Source organism: Podarcis tiliguerta, assembly GCF_965153285.1.
Source record: "Podarcis tiliguerta genome assembly, chromosome: 17".
NCBI classification, from domain to species: domain Eukaryota; kingdom Metazoa; phylum Chordata; class Lepidosauria; order Squamata; family Lacertidae; genus Podarcis; species Podarcis tiliguerta.
In genome coordinates this window covers 37,055,893-37,073,208 of record NC_139550.1, presented here as the reverse complement: position 1 = coordinate 37,073,208, position 17,316 = coordinate 37,055,893, and the positions used below count along the sequence as shown (strand labels likewise).

The window sequence follows — 17,316 nt, the reverse complement described above, 5'->3', positions numbered from 1 at the left end:
AGATCTGAGTTATGTAACAGTTCAGGTTTAGTGAAGCTTATTTTGCAATGCATCTCAGGACTTAGGTGGAATCCAATTGTTGCTGAAATCTTGTAAGAAGCCCGGCTTAACTTAACAGGGCATGTTCTGCAACAGTGGCGTAGCGTGAGGGGGGGCCAGCTGCACCGGGCGCAACATCTGGGGGTTAGGGTTAGGGGGCGCAAATCCACGGGTTAGGGGGCGCAAACTACTTGCCTTGCCCCGGGTGCTGACAACCCACGCTACGCCACTGTTCTGCAAGGCCCTAATTTCCAAAAAGGGATCTATAGGGGCTCCACTCAGTCTAGGTGTTTCTCAGTTACTGTTTTGATGACTGTACACAGCAGCTGAGGCGCCTTTACCTTGATCTATTAAGGCTGGCTCACCTTGTGTGCCATTGTCCAAAATAGACTAATGGTCTTGTTCAGGGGAGCTACGCAAAGGTATAAGTGACCTGACAAAGAGATCTCCTTGCAAAGCAGGAAAGGGGTTGGCTTTACGGTCAGAGAGTATAGGCAGATCTGGCAGTGAATAGCTATCAGCTGAGGTCAGAAAAAATTGACACAAGATCCTGGAGCTGCCCGGGGCCTCATGCTCCCTCTTCACGCCCCTGCCTGATTAAGTAGCTTATCAAGGGCCTCTGCTATGCCTTTGTTACCACAATGCACCTGCCAGCTGTCCTTTGCTTAAGTGTGCAAACAGATGGGCTTAGAATCAATGGCCGCTGTGCTCTAGAAGTGCACTCACCACCTATTCCTTTTCAGAACCAGGCCCAAGGAAAACTGTCCAGTGAGTTGGGAGCAACTGGCTGTGCACAGTACTGACTGGCTGGTGGCTTAGACATCACAATACCATTTCCCTCTCCCCTGGGCAATTTTTGAACTTTAAAAAAACTGATCTGAGCTTTAGAAAATAAATATTAAAGCAGAGTACTGCACAAACATTTAATTTCAAATATGTACAGGTGATGCTTAATTTTTTTAAAAAAAATAAATGGTGGACAGCCCACCTGAACCATTGGCAATAAGGCTGCAGTCCTAACCTGCTTACCTTGGAGCAAGCCCTGTTAAATTCAGTAGGACATACTTCTGAAAGACATGGTATGGGTTGCACTGGAATTCAGTGTTTGAAGCAGAGGCAGTTATGTCTGTTAAGTGCAGCAAGAAGGTGGCCGCTCCTATTTTTAGGCACAAACCCTCTGCTATGAGATTCCTGAACTGTGTGCCAGAGCACATTAATTGTAATCAGAGCACATGACTGAGGGTGAGGTGAGGCTCAAAGGACTAAGCCATCAGGTCAGCTGCAACAAGCACCCTGTGATCATGTGGGCAGGGAGCCCTTTATTGACAGTCTTCCCTTGGTGCCCGTATTTGGGCAGTGACATCACCCTGAAGAAAGGAGTAAGGACAGCCTGGGATTCCCAGATGCAGCCCGTCCTGCAGCCCCTGACAGGTGCAGGGGAATCCCAGAAGTACCACTCTTGCCACAGCGTGTGCGAAGGGTGCACAATTTATATTCACCACCTCAGGCCTCTGACAAGCCTACCTTCTCTTGCCACAGACCCCTTTGCCTGTGGGCCAGCCATCCTCTTCAGCACCTGCCTCCCTGCACTGCTGTTCTTCCTTTCTCCACTCCTTGCTGTCCCTAAGCAGGAGAAGGGGGTTCCCCAAAGCAGTGCCAGGAAAAGAAGTGTTGCTCCTGCTGTGGAGAAATGAGCTGCTCTGAACCACTGCTAAGAAGTAAGGCTGACCCCCTAGTTAGAAGATTGGAGGTGCTTCAGGAATGTTGAAGGGAGGTGTGGGGTGGGAGGAGCCAGGTGCTGGGAACAAGAAGCCACTGGATAAGCATTTTGTTGTGTCCTGCGAACCTCACACCCAGGCCCTCCACCCAGGGGGGTATGTATGTCTTCCAGCTATTTGATTACTACTCGGCAAGTGGCACGACTCTTCTCTGGCAGGCCTTCTGGGAGTGCGTAGCAGTTGGCTGGGTTTACGGTAAGATCAAGTTGTGTCCCTGTTTGGAAGAGTGGGGGGAACTCAATTGGCTAAACAGAGAAGCAGTCGCAAATGTTGACACTGCATGCTGGTCCCCCAGAATGCCAGCTGGTCGTCACAGATGTGTACAGGCTGCACTCTGGATAAATGGGAGAAAATGTTTCTAGTCTTCTTGGGTGAAGAGGGAGACCACTGTTGCGTTTAAGATGGGTGCCACCTTTGGAGCGTGGCTCAATTACTATTTGTAGCAAACACCGGGCAGCATACAGAACACAACCTGCCCCCCCCCCCATGGTACCTTCACAGAATTCCCAGAGTGATTTAACAATCTATTATTTTCCCCAGAGAACTCTGAGAATTGTAGCTCTGAGAGGGGAATAGGGGTCTCCTATCTACACTCAGCACCCTAAACAAACTACAGTTCCCAGGATTCTGTTCCTAGTGACACAATGCTGCTTTAAATGCATAGTGTAGACGGGACCTCAAACTGCATGTGGCCAGGGCAGACTCATGTTTTTAAACATAAATGTTTTCTGTTGGCTTGTGGGGAATTGAGGGGCATTTCCACCTGCCTTATCCCCACCTGGCACTGTTTTCCAGATGGGGAGAGGGAAAGAACCTCTGCGGAATAAACTGCAGGGATATGAGGGCCAGATCAGGAGTGAGACTCAGCACTGCTTGGGTGTTGGAAGTCACAGACGCCCAACATACTTTGCAAGTGAAAGGAGGATGTTTTAATATGATTTTAAAACAAAAACAAAAAACACTGTTGGCCAGAATGCTCATTTGTATTACAAATTATTCTCTTCAGCTTTCTGTCTTGTATTTCATTTTATTTATTGCATTTATATGGCACCTTTCCGCCAGGGAGCTTTTGCCAGCAGTGTGCAAGAGACACAAAGGGCTTTAGGACTGATGTGTGAAAATGCCCTTTCAATTTGCACCAAGGGAGCCAACAACCATGGAGTGGTGTAATTTGTTTACATGGTCAACACTATGACAGCCTTGGTTTGAAACAGCAGGCAAAATGTCAGTCTAGCAAATATATGGCACAAGGTCACTTGCCACAGATTTAAAGCAAGGGCAGCCAATGCTGTGTCCTCCAGGTGTTATTTGGCTCCTGTTTGGCTGGAGCTGATGTCCAACAATGTCTGCAAGGTGCCATGTTAGCTAAAAGGTAAAGGGACCCCTGACCGTTAGGTCCAGTCGCAGGCAATTCTGGGGTTGCGGTGCTCATCTCGCTTTATTGGCCGAGGCAGCCGGTGTACAGCTTCCGGGTCATGTGGCCAACATGACTAAGCCGCTTCTGGCGAACCAGAGCAGCGTACAGAAACGCCGTTTACCTTCCCTCCGGAGCGGTACCTATTTATCTACTTGCACTTTGGCGTGCTTTCGAACTGCTAGGTTGGCAGGAGCTGGGACCGAGCAATGGGAGCTCACCCCGTTGCGGGGATTCAAACCACCGACCTTCTGATCAGCAAGCCCTAGGCTCTGTGGTTTAACCCACAGTGCCACCCGCATTCCTACTCCTGCTTTAAGGGTTGGTCTCATGCTAGAACTGTTCCTGGACTTTAGACTGCCAGTGGGGCAAGCGGAAGGTCCCATGACCAGATGCGTGTGGGGAAATACCCACAGATAGCTAGCTTGGCAAAGAAAAGGGCAGACTACCATTCTTCTCCTTGCAAGTGTGTTTACTTCTTTGTAAAATATATGAGGGAGCATTTCATCATCAACCCCACCCACATCTGGAGCCTAAAACAACCCAGGAACCGTTTCCCCGCATGTTCTGCTGCTCATTTGGACTGGCTCTAACCACTGGCGGAGGAAGGGGGTGTGGGGGGTGCGGTCTGCCCCAGATGTCATCCCTGAGGGGGGTGACATCACCACCCCGCCCCCCTGGGACGCTCACCCCGCCCCCAGGTGCACAGCATGTGTGCCGCTCCAGGTGCCGGAGCAGCTAGCTCCACCTCTGGCTAACACACACCTAAACTCCCTTACATATTTCACAGTCTGAGTGGCTGAAAAGCAACAAAAGAGTGGATTTCACAAAAGGCCCACTTCACACTCCAGTGCAAAGGGAAAACACTAAGCACCTTTCCACCACATAAACAATACCTCATGCCATAGGTGTCAACTCGCTGGGGCCCTGGGTGCCCAAGCACCCACAGAATTCCCCATGATAGGGCTGGGCACCCACAATTTTTGGTGCCAGGGCCATGCACGCTGCAGGGCACCCACAGTCGTGGGGCCAAGCTGCACACTTCAGCCATCATAGTTAGAAGCACAGTGGGGCAGTTAAGAGGGGCTGAATAGTAACTATTCCACATGAACATGCTCACTTAGTGATTGTGTGTTCAAGGTCAGGGTTAGCATTGTTCTGGCTTAATGGGTCGGGAGCAAAACGAGGTGTGACCTTGTGTGTGCAGCAAATGTAGGCAAAAGTTGAAACTGGCATGTTTTGTTCTGCCCCATCCCCAGTCATAGGTGTCTCTACTTCCCTTTCCTCTCTGGGCTCCTGGGCAGAGCTGTGCCCTTGAAAGGTTCCTGTTTTATCTGTAGCAACTAGGAGAGGGAGGAGGGAGGAGCAGGGCTGCCTACGTGGGGCCAAGGGCTTTCCAAGAGGCTCCAGGAGGGGTTGGAACAAAGAACCATAAACCTTTGCTCCATCTCAAAGAGGCAGCATTTCCCTTAAGACAGCCTTTCTCAACCTGTGGGTCCCCAGATGTTGTTGAACTACAACTCCCATCACCCCTAGCTAGCAAGGACAGAGCTCAGGGATGATGGGAAATGTAGTCCACCAACATCTGGGGACCCACAAGTTGAGAACCGCTGCAAGAGGTTGAGGAGGTTGGCTGAGGAGCTACAGCAGGAGAGAGCTATTCCCTCCTGCTCTCCCATCGACCCCTGACCAGCTGCTGTGGGAAGCAAGATGCTGGCCTGGACAGTCCTTTGTTCTCATGCGCTCTCCCAACTTCCTCCAGGTGCCGATCGTTTCATGGATGACATTGCCTGCATGATTGGCTACCGGCCCTCCCTGTGGATGAAGTGGTGCTGGATGTTCCTGACTCCTTTCATCTGCCTGGTAATACTCCAGGGTGGGATTCTAAGGTGGGGGAGTGGTGTGGGCCTTGCATACAAGGACGTCTCTTGGGCGCCAGTATAAAAGCTCTTCATGTTCCTAGCTCAACTGTTCCCCAGTAGGATTTCTGGGCCTTAAACTGGTGGGTGACAGGCAGAAATCCAGCAGGAAAAGATTCACCTGTGTGTGAATCTGGCTGCCACTAAAGACACACAGGAAGGGACATATCGGGAGCTGCCTCATACTCAGGTCCATTGGTCCATGTAGCTCAGCTTGTCTGCACTGACAGGCAGCAGCTTTCCAGGGTTTCAGACAAGGCACATTCTCAGCCCTACCAGGAGATGCTGGAGATTGAACCTGAGGTCTTCTGTGTGGAAAGAAAATGCTCTGCCCCTGAACTACAGTCTGCCGGCAAGTCAGGTGGCCGTCCTGTTCCTGAGCAAAAGCACTGAATCATTTGGGGAGAAATGCAACAGGTGACACTTTTGCAGCTCAGAGCAGAGTGGCTGCCTTTTTTTGCTGACCCTGCTCACATTTTTAGCAGCAGCCAGGCACACACACACAGAGAGAGAGAGATTTAGTGGCTCAAACTTTTCCAGGCATAGTGATAAGTGGTAGGATAATGGGCAAAGCTGAGGAGGAAAAAAAGAGGTGTGTGGCATGACACACACAAATGGTGCTTCAGGGATGCAAGACTGGGCAAAAACATTTTGATGCCTGAAGCAGAAAACCCAAAATGACACATTTTCCTTCCTATTAATTAAGCTGCTGCAAAATCCCCTGGGGAAGTTCACCTGCAGAAAACTCACTGACATTACCAGGAATTACTGTGATCTTCTGCCACTCCTTTTCAACAGACAGAGACTGGTGCACTCAAACTTCCCAAGGGATTGCTAAGGAGGGAGAAGGTGAATGCACCATTTTGGATCTTCTCTCTCTGGCATTCACATGTCGTGGAGTGACAACTGCATGGTGCATTTGGCCTGCTTGTCTGCCTCCCCCTCTGCTGCCCCTAATTGCACCCAAAGTCTTCTGTTGGAGGTGGTTGCCTCACCTTCCTAGGTCATGGTGAAGCCAACTCCAGACAAAAAATATTTGCATCTTCTCCATAGTCCCATTGGCAGCTAAATGTAGAGCTACAGCTGTTTTCAAGCAGGAGAGTGCTCTGCATTCTCCTCTCAGAATCTGTCCCCATAGAACCACATGTGCCCAATTCTTGCTCTCTTTCTCTGCCTCACCAACACCACCACTTCAGATGTTTCCCCCACCTGGTGCCACTGCTGATTTGGGTTGTCAGGTTATGGAGCTTGGGAGCTAAAGGGTGGTGCCAAGAGGTGAGGCCTGGTGGAATGAGGTACAGCCTGGTGAGGGTGGGTAATGACACCTAGTGGGTCATAAGGCAGTGCCTGGCTGTGCCCAGTGGGTCAGGACTGCAGCCTCACATGAGGGTGGGAGAACCAAAGTTCTCATCTCATCAAAATATTGATGCTTCACACCTGAAATCTAAGAACCCTTACCGGTGAGGTAATGGCTGCTAGACTTCTACAGATTCCAAACAGATTCCATACAAATGTAACATTGACAGAGAGGCGAGGTGTGAGTTCTTGTTCACAGAGGCTGGGCAGACACCATGACAGATCTGACAAGCAACATCTGTAGAGGTGCCCTGGAACCTAGCAGAGAACTGGGTTCAAATTCCAGCTCAGCTGTGGCTCTTGGCCTTCCTTCATGCCTGCAAAATGGGAATATTAAATCTGTCCCAATACACTTTGCCTCCTGCAAGTGGTAAACATGGGTCTGCACACTCAGGCATCCACACTTATATAGTGCACTCTCAAAGGATCACATTGAATGCTCCCAATCACTTTCCATACCCAGGTGCTGCTGCTGCTGTTGTGAGCAGCTTCTTGCAGCTGGAAAACCTGCTTATATCAACAGTTGTGACAGCAAGCAGCCATTGTCCACAAAGTAAGGTCACCCAAAGGAAGTGACTGCAATCTTGGGTACCTCCCGTGTTTCTGATTGCGTATGTAGAGCTGTGTGAGCCATGATGGCAAAAACCCCATGTGTGGACACCTTAGAGAACAACTTGAATGCTCCCTAGAGATAGAGCCATTCACCAGAGCATGGTCAAAATGTTAAAGAGGGATACCAACATTTTCATTCTAAGCAAGGAAAGAAAGGAAAACTGAAAGGTTTGGAGGGGAGGTGGGGTTACAAACCTGACTGCACCAGACAACCACTTGATACCTCTCAACCCCCCCTTCCCCCCACTTTTCCAGGGCGTCTTTCTTTTCAATGTTGCCTACTACAAGCCATTGATCTACAACAACAGCTACGTCTACCCCTGGTGGGGAGAAGCCATCGGCTGGGGCTTCGCACTATCCTCCATGCTGTGTGTCCCTCTTACTGCTCTCTACAAGCTCATCCGTGCCAAGGGGACACTGGCTGAGGTGAGGCTCCTTCCCAGATCTCCAGAATGGAAGAGACCCAGGACTCCCAGGTTCAAATGGGGGGGGGGGTGAGCCTGGAGGGTGAACATCCCCCACCATGACCAGGGGTGTGCCAGGGGGCAGTGCATGCTAAAGCACTCTAGCCCATGAGGATTGCAGACATGTGCTGAAGCCATGCATGCTTCAACGCCCACCTGCCCCAGTGTGCAGCAGCCATGAGTTGTGCCAGAAGGGCCCCTGCGCCTTGCCACCAGACCCTGTTGAGCGCTGACTGTGGAGGGCTCCTGATTTCTTTGGGTTGCTGCTTCCCTGCTCCTATAGTGACTTGTCCCGGTCAGTGATCTGATCAGTTTGCAGAGGCTACTATGGCCACAGCCTGCAGCCAGCCCTCTCCTTTCCTCCTTTGGTGCCCCCCCCCCAGCTCCTCCCTCCTGAGATGCTTCTCAGCAGCCGTGGCTTAGACGTGCCGTGCTGCCTAGGCTGCTTGCTGATCTGATACCGTCAGTGAGAGTCCTACAGACATGCTGGTGCTTGTTTCGTTTAGAGAATTTGAGGCACTTCTTAGGCACACGGAGCCTTCTCAGTTCACTTAGGGCATTGCCCTTTCACCCAGATCTAGCCAGGCGAGTTTTATTTTTCGGTGCTTCTGCCATTTTTAGCACAATAGCTGTAAGATGCAAAAATAGAAGAGAAGTGTAAGCTTGGAAAAACATCCCATTGCCACCCACTTGCCTGCCTGCCTGTCCATTTTGTCAAAGGCAGATCTGGAGAATCGTCTTAAGGCTGTAGAGAGACAAATATCAAATTAAAGCATAAAAACAGAAAAGTAGTAGTTTTGACATTGAATGGCTCAAAAAAACTCAACCAAAAAAAGAAAAATACTGAGAAGGGATACTGCAGGGATTGCTGCCACCGTAACAATTTGCTCTGAGAGCTCTGGCTTGAGTTGAAGTTACTTTGAGTCTTCTGCTGACATGATACGGGAAGTACAGAAACATTCCAACTTCTGCAAAGTTAAGAGAAAACGTAAGCAGAGTGTGTTTAAGGTTAGGTGCTGGTGGTGGGAAGGGCCAAGTAAGAGAGCAGCACTGCTGAAGCCTTGGCCATCCTTTGAGAGAGAGAGTGTACGTGAATGCCATGTCAGGTTGGTGTTCTGCTGGGGGCATTGGCTATGGGACTGTCAATGTCTCTACTAGTAAAGGGCACAGAGAACATATTATGTGCAAAAAAGCATGCATTTGTTGAGTTTCTACAGGTCTTCACTGTCTGTTTCTCTCCACTCAACAGCGCTGGCACCACCTCACCCAGCCGATCTGGGGATTGCACCATCTGGAATACAAGGTGCCTGAATCAGAATTTGGCGTTCTGACCACCTTGACTCCTGCCTCCGATGGGGGCAGCAAGGCAGTCATCCTGGAGAGCGTCATGTGACCAATGCTCGCCCACTCTTCTCCCACAACAAGAGGCGCCCTTTCTTTGTGCCACTCAACCCCTGGCTGCCATTGGGGGGAGGGGGGGAGGGATACAGTTCACCTGCCATGTGTGGAATGGGGGGCGGCGCTCCCTGCTTGTTGGGGGGGAAAGGTATTGCTGGTTCTTTATTCACTTCCCACCTCCTCCTCTCAGGGGCCAGAATGAAGCCAGCCCCTCAGATCTCTGAGTGGAGGGTGGGGGTCCTAAAGGCCATAGGGGTGGGGGGTGGGGGGAGGGAAGTGGGGGGGGGAGAGAGCCTTAGATTTACATTTTTTAAAAAAAGAAAAGTTATTTTTTAAAGATAAAATATTTTAAATTTCTATATATGCATTATATATCTCTTACCTACCTATATTTAGCCAAACACACAGGAGGGAGAATTCCCTCCCACCCAAAGGGATCCAGAAGTCCTGGAATTTTATTCCCAGAGCTTTCTGGGATCTTAACGGGTTAGATGCAGGACGCCTGGGTTCCACTCCTGCTCTGTGAGAGGAGACAGTCAAAAGAAGCAGGAAGGGGTTAGAAAGGGGTGCTGTGGACCAGGACACCTGGGTGCGACCCACAGTGGCAAGTGGGGGAGCCATATGCAGCAGCTTGTGGTGAGCAGCTGGGTCCCTGTTGCGTTGAGGTGGCAGACGTACCCCTCCCTGCCTCCAATGGCCTGTGTGGAATAGCCCTGCCGTCCCCATGGGGAGGCAAGGCATAATGTCTGCCCTCCTTGAGCCCACTTCCTTGACCAACCACAGTGTTACGGGAAGCCCATTCCTCTGCCCCAACAGAAGCGTTTTGTAAAGCAGCCAGCCGCAACTGGGCCCTTGGGCTGAGGTTTGCACTGCACAAAGGAACTCTTTTATGCCCCTGGCTTCTCCCATGTATGTATTAAGCCCAGGTGCACAGAACTGCTCTCAGATATACTAGCATCTGATTCAGAAGCAAACCCTGGCATAATCTCTGCCACAGGATGGCATAAATCTTTGGAGCGCTTTGTGGGAAACTGTGTTTAATAGCATTAGAAAGTTTCCTCAAACTCACTCTGAGGTATTGCCAACCCCTCTGTCTTCCCCTGCAAAGAACAAACCCCTTTCGTAAATTTCTGGCCTTCTGCAGGTTCCCAACACCTCCTAAGGCTCCCTGCTATTAAGTCACTCTATTATTCAGACATGGCAGACTGATCAAGGGGGAAGTGCACCAGGCCTCAGCCTCTAGACTCCCTCACGTGCTACATTTCTGGGGCATACACCTAAAAATGTAAAGTCTGAACCTGACAGACAGGTGTTTGCAAACTTGGGTACCATTTAGGTACAATGGTCAAGGCACTGGGATTGGCTGCGTACACTTGCTGGCTGCTCCTGGTTCACTGTTTGGGTCATTCATGCGACAACTAGGGGGGTCCCTTTTTGAGGTTCAGATGTGTTCTCAAATAGTGGCAACCCATGTTCATTGGTGCCCACACAGCTGATTGGCAGGAACAGCATGTCGACCGTGGGAGGCGGACATTTCTGGAGGTGCCCCACCCCTTGCGCCAGTGTATCTTAAGGAGCGCTGGGACTCTGAAATCCAACTTGTGAAATGATTTGTGGGAATTTTCTTCCTGATTGCTGGAGTGGGGTGGGGTGAGACGACATGTGGAATTCTCCCTTAACTTAGATAAGGAACCCAGGTGTCCTGTGTGTCCAAGTCAAGATTATACTCAAAATCCCTTAACCCTGCCTGACAGGATCTGACCAGTTTCCTGTCTCTGAAACAAGTAGCTGGTATCCCTCTATGCTTAGCTTCTCCTCCCACACCCCCTCAAAAAAAATATGTTTGCTACGCTTTTAATTTGCACATTTTCTATGACAGAGTAAGAGATAGTATGTGTGTGAGAGAGAGTGATAAACTCACATACTTATACATATATCTCAAACAAGCATAACTTTAACAGTACAAAAAGCTTCTCGCGTGTATATTTTTAATGGAAGCACTTATAAAAGAAAGAGAAATATCTAATTTTCTTAATATTTCTGCAGGTTGTAAAAAAAAGCAGAGACAAAGAGAGAGAAATCACAGAATTTTATTTTGTGACAAAATTATAAATATTATGTCTATATTTGTTTCATAAATACATACATATAAATATATATATATATATAATGAGATTAAATTGCATAACAAGCCAACCTCATGCTACAGGGGATTGGGGTGTTTGGAAATTGTAGCGGGGGGGGGGGGTTGTGTGGAGTGGGTGGGGGAGGGAAGTCAGTGTAGCAAATAACAGTGGGGGAGGAAATGTGGACAGGATTATGAGGGTTACACTGTGTTCGCTGCACTAGCCAAGACTTGAGTGATTTGTTCCATTCTCTGCTGCGTGTAGCTTGCTTTGTCTACACTCCTAATGTATAACGTGCACTTAATGTGTTAACTGATACTTCACAGAATAGGTACCACCTCCTAGCATGACAAAATTCCTGCACAGAAAGCTAAACAGAGCCTCCATGGCCACATGCTGTATACCTTTAAATTGCACCCTCTGAGGAACAGAGGAGGGATGTTGTCTTCATGAGCAGCCTGTGAGCATCTCAAGGGCATCTGCCTGCCATCTGTTGAAAACAGAATGCTGGACTAAGGTGGACCTGAGGTCCAATCCAGCAGGACTCAAGTGGTTATGCTTTCTTTCAAGCAAGAAAAAGCATGCAATGTTCTTGTGGACCACATCTGACAAGTCACAAGCAGAGACATACCTACGGGTCACTTAAATTGGCCCTTGCCCAGGGGTGCAAAATTCACACCTGTTGACTCTGGCTCAGAGTGCCTAGGAGCCCCGCTGCCCATCTGCCCACTCCCTGGGCCACCCCTCCATTACTCTGGGCAGCCAGGCATGGCACGTCGACTCCTCTGGGTGCCTCGGTGGACCTCTTTGCCAAGGGTGCAAGGGAGCCTAGGAATGCCTCTGATTACACGTGTTTCATCTTGCTGGGTTCACAGCAGAATACCAGTTGTTAAACATGACATTCTACATGCAAGTTGCATACAATTTCTTTCCTGAAATGTGCAGGAGATTTGCCAACATAACAAATTTGCCAATTCTTAACAAAATGCTATTTAACACCAGCAAATTTTATTTGGGCAAGCGCTTTGGAAAACCTCCACCTCCTCCTCTACCAAGTTGTTTGCTTTTAAACTTCTGCTGATTATGGAATTCTCAGTTGTTTAATCACATGCCTTTTGAATGATTCGTTTTAAATATATTTGCATGTTACCAAAATCTCAATATAGGTGCCTTTTTGAGATGTGTATTGCATTGTAAGTATAAGATCTGTGACTCCCTGTTCTAATGAAAGGTCATATTTTAATGCTTTCCTCTATCATTTCCTATTATGGCACAGCATCAGAGCCAAAATAGCCTCAAAAGACATGTGCTGTTTGTTCTCAGTCCCAGCAACCAAAATCTGCCCTCAGCACCTAAAATTAAACCTTACAATCCTATTTCTTATGCTCATGGCTGCTCAGGTTCAACAACCTTTATAAACATGGACTCCCATTCTGCATTTTGCACACACTTGCCTATATGAATTCTTACAACAGCATCTTTTCAATACAGTATTTTAAATGTTTTTGCATGCACACACAACCACATAAACTTTAGTCTGAGCACTGTATAAGTGGGGTAGAATTTGTTTTGTTTTGTTTTTAATTATTCTACCCCCACTCCTCAAATGGAAACAATAGCTTCTCTCCCTGCCCCCGTTCCCCAGTAATTATTGGAAGAGGAAGCCTTCATGCATTGCTAACTGGCTACAAAATGCAAATCTTTCAAAACACTCTGTATGGGAAGAAGAGGGAATATTGCATTAAGAAACACAAATTTAAATAACAAAGGGACTCACTCAGCAGTGAACACCACCTTGGAATGGAACTCGGTGCTGGTGCAGAACTGGTTGGATCTCAAGAGTTGTTTCCAGGAGATACTTCAGGTTCTCTCCACCCCCCCACTGTCCTACCAGCAAGTCTGTTGATTCTTTCTTTCTGAGGAATCTTGCATGCCCCCTGGTCCAGCCCTACTCTCTCTGCAGGTGTTAAAACATCTTGCCACAGATTGCTCTGGGTGTTAACCCAACAGTTGCTGGGACTCTGTAGACACCTTGTGCTTTCTGAGTCATATTCTGCTGCTAATGACCAAGGTTCCTAGCATAGGACATTGGGAAATAATCAATAGATGGGAGTTATCATTCTTAATCAGTTTGGGCCAGCTGAAGATTGGGTCATGCTCCATGCTATGGTCCATCCTTCCTGGTCCCTACCTCCTGCCTATGTACATTGCACTTTGGGTAAGGGGATCAGGGACAACTTCTTTTCCCAGCTGGAAGAGGCACCAAATTGTAGGTTTGTACAGCTCTGGACTATGTACTGGTTTTTGGTTGGGGCTGAGCTTTCCACCTGACCTAGGAGCTGCATATCCTTTGCCAAACACGCCTCCCCCTTGTAACAGCTCTTGTCGGTTCTTCATCTCTCCCCTATTACCGCTTAGCTATGTAACACAGCCTCTCCTGTTCATATCCTGAAAACAACCTCTGCCCCACCCCACGCTGCAAGTAACAACTAACCTTTTGATAAAGCAGATGGAAGTCCTGGGATTCCTGATGGATGGAAGGGCTGAAATCTGGCCAGATTTTTCTTCATTTTTCAAAGGCCATTAGCTTCTGGCACAGATTGCCAAAGTGGGGCCATTGATTTCCTGTCTGTCCCAGACCAAAACAAACCACCTTTCCTAAGTGATGATAAATGCAACTGCCTTACTCATATAATGATTGGAGAGGAATTTGCTGGCCTATGCTAATGATCTAAATAGTCTCTTGTTGCTTTTGATCGTAAGACTACAGACCACTTTTCCTGACATTCTGAGCTATTGCACAGGATTTTTACACCCCTTTGTGTTTCCCTTACAAATTTGCAAGCCAGAGCAGAGGCAATAGGGCCCAAGAGCCCAGTGTTTTCTACTCTTGAATGGCTGGGGATGGGGAATGTCAACATGGTTTAGGAGGTGAGAAGTTGTTTTGCTAACAATGGTTAGTTCTGAGGATGAAATAACTGCCGTGCTCTTTAAGCCTGAGAATGCCAACCAGTTCCACCAGTTCCAGTTTCCATAATAACTGTGAGAGTTATTTTCCTTGCAACTGGGCCCAAAATTAGGGATTTTCCAAACACCACCACCTCTTCCTGCTGCTGCTGCTGTCATCATTAAGATGTTCCAGATCTGTGAACGTGCCAAGTGTCTGCCCAGCACCCTCCTGCAAATTGAGGGGCGAGTGGCTATCAGAAGTCTCATCTGCTCAGGGCCAGGTTTCACTGGGAGAGCAACTATTCCATCTTCTTGCATGCACACTCACGCCTGCATTGCCAGAGCCGTGGGAGAACCCAAACACAGTCTTCCAGGGTTTCAGCTTTAAGTCCACCAGTGTTGTCTCAATGCCAGTGTTGTCTCAGACCTTCTCCTTCGCTTCCTACCCCTCAAGTCCTGCCCAGTGCAGGTTATATACTGTCTGTGATTTTTGTGCTAACTTTATCATGGAACATAGCAATAAAAGGAACCACCCTGATCTTCCAGCTGAATGTGTCTTTGTTTATTGTGGGGAGCTCGGGTTGGGGGAAAGAGGGAGGAGGAATTCTGCTCATAAACCCACCAGTTCCCTTGTTGGGTTATGAACAGAATTTTTCACACACACACAGCACCCAGCCAATCAAAATTCTGCATGCAGGGAACTCAAAAGGCTGCTCAAAATGGAGGCTATAGATATAGAATCATAGAATCATAGAGTTAGAAGAGACCACAAGGGCCCTCGAGTCCAACCCCCTGCCAAGCAGGAAACACCATCAGAGCACTCCTGACATATGGTTGTCAAGCCTCTGCTTAAAGACCTCCAAAGAAGGAGACTCCACCACACTCCTTGGCAGCAAATTCCACTGTCGAACAGCTCTTACTGTCAGGAAGTTCTTCCTAATGTTTAGGTGGAATCATATCTATAACATGAGATACAGTTTTTACCACTTCAAGACAAAGCTTTGGAGAGAGAGATTTGTAGTAACAGGGAAGGTGTGAGGAAGGGAGAGCAGGTGGTGGCCACGCCAGGGAAGATCACTTGGGAAGCATAAAGGAGTGGTCAAGAAGCAGGACTATGAGGACTCTGGCTCTGAACCTTGGCCCCCAGATATTTGCCCCACCTTTTCTCCAAGGAGTTTGAGGCATATACAGTACATGGCTCTTTCCCCCATCAGCTCTTTGTTTTGTTTTTTAGTTCTCACAATAGCCACGTGGGGTAGGTTAGACCAAGAGAGAGTGACTGGCTCAATGTCACCCAGTCACCTTCATGGCTCAGTGTGGATTTGAACCCTGGTACTCCAGGTTCCAGTCCGGCACTCTATAACCATTATGCCACATTGTATGTCAAGGTCTCCAGGGTGTTGGAAGCAAAGGGAAAGCTTGGCTGTTTGCCTCAGGGCCCATCCCTGGCCTTCTCCTCTTTGGAAAGTTTAAAACAACCCAACTTTCCCTACCTGTTGTAGTCTCTCTCTCTGATAGGGAGTGAGTCAGAAGCCATCGTCAATGTAGGTAGAAGTAGTCTCTTCTTCTTTGGTGATCACTCGTAGCCGAGTAAGATTGTCTTCCATAAACACGGTTTTAACAATGAGTGCGTAAGTGACTGTGGAGACCAATTCTGGATCCACACGTCCTTCCATGGTGGGGACATTGGTTTCTGGGCAGGAGTTGATCATGGTGTGGATTTGCCAAGCACGCCTTCCTCTTATCACGTTTCTCCCTTGCGTCCTGAGTTTGAGTGTCTTCAAAGCCCAGGACACCTTTGGCAAAGGCTGTTCCCCAACTGGAGCGTTCACAGGCCAGTGTTTCCCAGTTGTCAGTGTTTATACTACATATTTTAAGATTTGCCTTGAGACAGTCTTTAAACCTCTTTTGTTGACCACCAGCATTATGCTTTCCATTTTTAAGTTCAGAATAGAGTAGTTGCTTTGGAAGACGAATCCTACAAGGAAGATCAGTTAGGAGACACATTAAAGTGTGTGTGTGCGTGTGCTTTATTTTTTGAAGTAGGCCATGAGCCCCAGAAGCCCTGGAAATCCTACAAAGAAAGGCCCAGAAGTACTACACAACTGGAGTCAACCCAGGAAAATGCAAACAACGAAAAAGGTCTCAGCAGGACCAGAACACCATTACCTGTACTTTTATTGACTAGCCCACCTCTCTCTCACATACAGGATTTGGGCCAGTTGCTGCCAAGTAGGCTTAGATCTGGAACTTTTCACTTTAGAAAAGGACAAGGGCTGCTGGTGTCAGAAGTGAGCCAGAAATAAATCACACAGAGCAAGTGAAGTTAACTCTTTATCAGAAGAAACAGGATCTGCTCAGGAGTGCCAGGCTAATGAGCACAACCACTCTTCTTTGGAAGGTTGCCTGCTTTTCCACAGATGCCTAAGTCTCCTCCCCTCCCACATTTTGAGACTGCACTGGTGTGCTTGACTTTGCTCCTCCCACTTCATCCCCTTCCCTAGCCCTGGGAGACCAGTGGGGAGGGGAGCATGTTGCAGTAGGAGGGAGCAGTGGACTAGGGGTCTAGGCTTGCCCCCAAAATGTTCCCAGTAAATTAGAGTATTACAGTATTAAAGCCTGATGCCTCCTTCACAAAGTCTGGGAATCTTCTGCCCGGTTTAGAGAGGGAGGTGCAATGCTCCAACGGGATCCAAGAGCTCTTCCACAACCTTCCCAAAGCCCACCTGGCAGAAGGGCTGCAGCATCCTGTCAGAGGCCGGGTGCCTCCTTCCCAAAGCCCTGGAAGCTTCTGCTCAGCTTAGAGAGGGAGGTGCAATGCATACACACGAGACATCACACATGCGACATCACCCCCTCAAGTTGGTGCCACTGGCCCTCATTGTTCCTCTGTGAAAAAGTTTCACTGCACACCATTGGGAGGGGGACGCACCCATGCTTCTGCACCAGCCTAACTCATATTTGCCTCTTGATCTCTCTTGTCCCCCCCCCCCCCCGCTCCAGCTTCTGCTTCTGCACCTGGACTTCTCTCTGCCACAGTCTCTCCCTTCTCACTAAGCCCTGTTGCCTCTTCAGCCTCTGCCACCTCCTCCTCCCAATCTTCTCCCTCGGTCCACTCATCGTCGGCCTCCAGGGTGTCAGGGCCAATTTGTATGGTAGCCCAAATTTTTAGGTCTTTATGTGTTTATGCGCTTACCTTGGATTTTAATCTTTAAGCTGTTGTTGTACACTGCTTTAAATGTATATTTTATTCTTGTGAAA

The 17,316-nt window shown here is 48.5% G+C and overlaps 1 protein-coding gene and 1 long non-coding RNA gene across 3 annotated transcripts in view; both read left to right on the top strand.

Annotated features, from left to right (window-relative positions):
* SLC6A8 (solute carrier family 6 member 8) overlaps positions 1–14,600 on the top strand; it is a 35,640-nt gene extending 21,040 nt beyond the window's left edge. For both annotated transcript variants that reach the window (XM_083421248.1, XM_083421249.1), the window contains exons 10-13: positions 1,910–2,012; positions 4,994–5,094; positions 7,374–7,544; positions 8,832–14,600. In XM_083421248.1, coding sequence (XP_083277374.1) covers positions 1,910–2,012; positions 4,994–5,094; positions 7,374–7,544; positions 8,832–8,975 — 519 coding nt within the window. In that variant the 3' untranslated portion in view covers positions 8,976–14,600. The remainder of the gene's footprint in view (positions 1–1,909; positions 2,013–4,993; positions 5,095–7,373; positions 7,545–8,831) is intronic.
* Positions 14,601–15,021: 421 nt separating this feature from the next.
* Positions 15,022–17,316, top strand: LOC310668078. Its single transcript, XR_014506608.1, has 2 exons — positions 15,022–16,727; positions 16,868–17,316. It is a non-coding gene; the product is annotated as an uncharacterized lncRNA (long non-coding RNA).